The sequence below is a fragment of the Solanum tuberosum genome, unplaced genomic scaffold (genome assembly GCF_000226075.1).
Source record: "Solanum tuberosum cultivar DM 1-3 516 R44 unplaced genomic scaffold, SolTub_3.0 scf00077, whole genome shotgun sequence".
NCBI classification, from domain to species: domain Eukaryota; kingdom Viridiplantae; phylum Streptophyta; class Magnoliopsida; order Solanales; family Solanaceae; genus Solanum; species Solanum tuberosum.
In genome coordinates, this window is record NW_006239003.1 from 1,778,411 (window position 1) to 1,781,523 (window position 3,113).

At 41.2% G+C, this 3,113-nt stretch overlaps 1 protein-coding gene across 1 annotated transcript in view; it reads right to left on the bottom strand.

Moving 5' to 3' along the window:
- The window catches only part of LOC107060393 (uncharacterized), a 5,759-nt gene extending 4,663 nt beyond the window's left edge, over positions 1-1,096 (bottom strand). The window contains exons 1-2 of the mRNA XM_015308317.1: positions 1,065-1,096; positions 9-518 (exon numbers count right to left, since the gene is read on the bottom strand). Coding sequence (XP_015163803.1) covers positions 9-515 — 507 coding nt within the window. The 5' untranslated portion in view covers positions 516-518; positions 1,065-1,096. The remainder of the gene's footprint in view (positions 1-8; positions 519-1,064) is intronic.
- Positions 1,097-3,113: the final 2,017 nt, after the last annotated feature.

Genomic DNA, 3,113 nt, shown 5'->3' on the forward strand with positions numbered 1-3,113 from the left:
AGGAAGGCTTCCTTAAACTCCTCCCATTCTATAGGATCCGCTCCCACCGGCCTATTAGCCTTCCATTGAGTGAACCAAATTTGGGCAACATCTTTCAATTGATAGGAGGCAAGCTCCGCCTTTTCTCTTGAAGTCACCCCCATAGCACTCACTACCTTATACACTTCATCCAAAAATTCTTGGGGATCCTCTCCCACCTTAGAACCTAGAAACACCGGAGGATTCATCCTCACAAAGTCTCTCAACTTAGAAGCCATAGTACCCTCATTAGCATTCACCCTAGGCCCCATATCTCTAGTCGCTTGAGCCGCCATGGCTCGGGCCAAGATTAAGAAAGCCGACCTAATCTCTTCATTGGTCATATCCGGGGGAACCACCGGAACCTCATTCTCTTGCTCACCTATAGGAACTTGATTGCATTGCACACCTTGACCATTTTGCACAACTTGGGGAGGAACTTCCTCATTCACATCCTCTTCTCCTACTCTCCTTGCGGGTCTCCCTCTTGTATTCATATCCTATAAACACAAGAGAAGGATAAGGATAAGAACACTTATAGAACCACACTCTAAGGCACGACTTTAAGAATATGAAAGAAGTGTAACTTCTAGCATCCTATAGCCTCTCGCTCATAGATGTGTCGCGACTCACACCGATGAACAAGACTCTACTAGATGTGGCATGTGAGACATCGATCCTAAAAAAAACATTTCCAAAATCTTATGCTCTGATACCATGTTTGTCACGACCCGGGAGCACCCCCAAGTCGTAACAAGGCGTACTCGACCCCGAAGGGGTCTTATACAAGCCACATAGTCATTCATTGCATTCAATAATGAAAATAGTGCGGAATAATAAAAAAACTTATTTACATCCACACATTTAAACTTCTTAAAACAACTTTAAAAACACACAGCGGAAGTCTAAGTCTCACATGGCCATCTTAGACACAAACAAAAACATAAGTAGGGACACGGCCCTTTACAATCAAAACAAAACTAAAAGTGTCTATTACATGAACAAAAGAACTTAAAAGTCTTGTCCTCGAATCCATGAGGACATACCAAGTCTTGGAGGAAAGCAATCCAACACTTCAAACTAGCTAGGAGGGATCACTTGCCGGAACCTACACTTATAGTAAAAATATGAAGAATATGGGTTAGTACACAAAATGTACTAAGTATGATGACCATGCAAAACATGCTTTAAAAGGGACATTTTAGTTAGAAACCATGCATTATGCCACCTTTTTGAAATATCATGAACAATAGCATAAAAGACATACAAGACAAGCATAACATCAAGTAAGTCATAATATCACCTTTAAACAATATCAACATGAAAACCTTTACCTTGGACCTTCACCTCAAGAAACCCTTATGCTATACCTCGTGCAATGTATGGATGGCGTCCCATACCACCATCCATACTAAGGCACCACATTTAGGTCACTTAAAGTAACTTATCATTCCTTTCTTTCACCTTTGCACAATATTCATACATAAGAGGTATATCATTAATTAAGACATGACAAGGGAAAATAACTCGTAATATAACCCAAGTATAACATGCATAACATATTAAGCATTTAAGAGCCAACATTCTTTAATAACCTCATTTAGGGTACATTCATGTCACAGTCATTAGGATTTAGAGAAACTCACTATGACCCTCTCCAAGCCTACTCGTGCAATGTATAGGTAGCATCCCATACTACTACCTACACTTTGTAGAACCTGTCAAGAAACCATAATGAAATCTCACATGATGGGAAGTAAGCATTTAACCGACATAGACCATGAGAGCTTGTCATGGAATCCGGTGTCATGAGTCCCCACACCGAAAAGAGGTGGTCTACTTGCCTAAGGAAGACCGGTATATATAGCTTAATGGATCCACTAGCTTCCTATGCGGGCACATAGTTTATGGGATAAGGTAGACGATCATTGAAACTCATGCCTCACTGTCGGGGGAGTTTCCATCTAACCAAATCCGCTCGGTGCTTAGCCTACATTCCCATAGAATAGTTCATTACTTTGACATCATCACACATGAAAGGGTGCCATAAGCCTACCGATTCAAGGTACATTATTTAACACATGAAAGGGTGCCATAAGCCTACCGATTCAAGGTACATTATTTAACACATGAAAGGGTGCCATAAGCCTACCGATTCAAGGTACATTATTTAACACATGAAAGGGTGCCATAAGCCTACCGATTCAAGGTACATTATTTAACACATGAAAGGGTGCCATAAGCCTACCGATTCAAGGTACATTATTTAACACATGAAAGGGTGCCATAAGCCTGCCGATTCAAGGTACATTTAGGAAAGCTCATTAACTCCTCTTGAAAGGGTGCCATGGGCCTGCCGATTCAAGTCTCATCATTAACCTTTATGGAAAGGGTGCCATAAGCCTGCCGATTCAAGGTACATTTAGGAAAGCTCATTAACTCCTCTTGAAAGGGTGCCATGGGCCTGCCGATTCAAGTCTCATCATTAACCTTTATGGAAAGGGTGCCATAAGCCTGCCGATTCAAGGTACATTTAGGAAAGCTCATTAACTCCTCTTGAAAGGGTGCCATGGGCCTGCCGATTCAAGTCTCATCATTAACCTTTATGGAAAGGGTGCCATAAGCCTGCCGATTCAAGGTACATTTAGGAAAGCTCATTAACTCCTCTTGAAAGGGTGCCATGGGCCTGCCGATTCAAGTCTCATCATTAACCTTTATGGAAAGGTGCCATAGGCCTACCGATTCCAAGGTTCATTACTATCATTAATGGAAGGGTGCAATTAGCCTACCGATTCCGAGGTTCATTATAAGCTCGTGTGGAAGGGTGCCACTAGCCTACCGATCCGAGGATTCAACAATCGACAATATAATCATTTATATAAGAAAATGATGCATAAGCCCTACCAATTCAAGGTATACTTTATATTGAAGAATCCTTCATATTATATCATCAACATTCATGAGTGTCATCAACACATCTCTGGATTTCCATACATCTCATAACTCAAACTTTAAAGCATCGATTCATCAATTCTCCATAGTTGGACATTTTGTCAAACACCTTGAAGGCATGTAATGGAATCAAAGAGCATGGA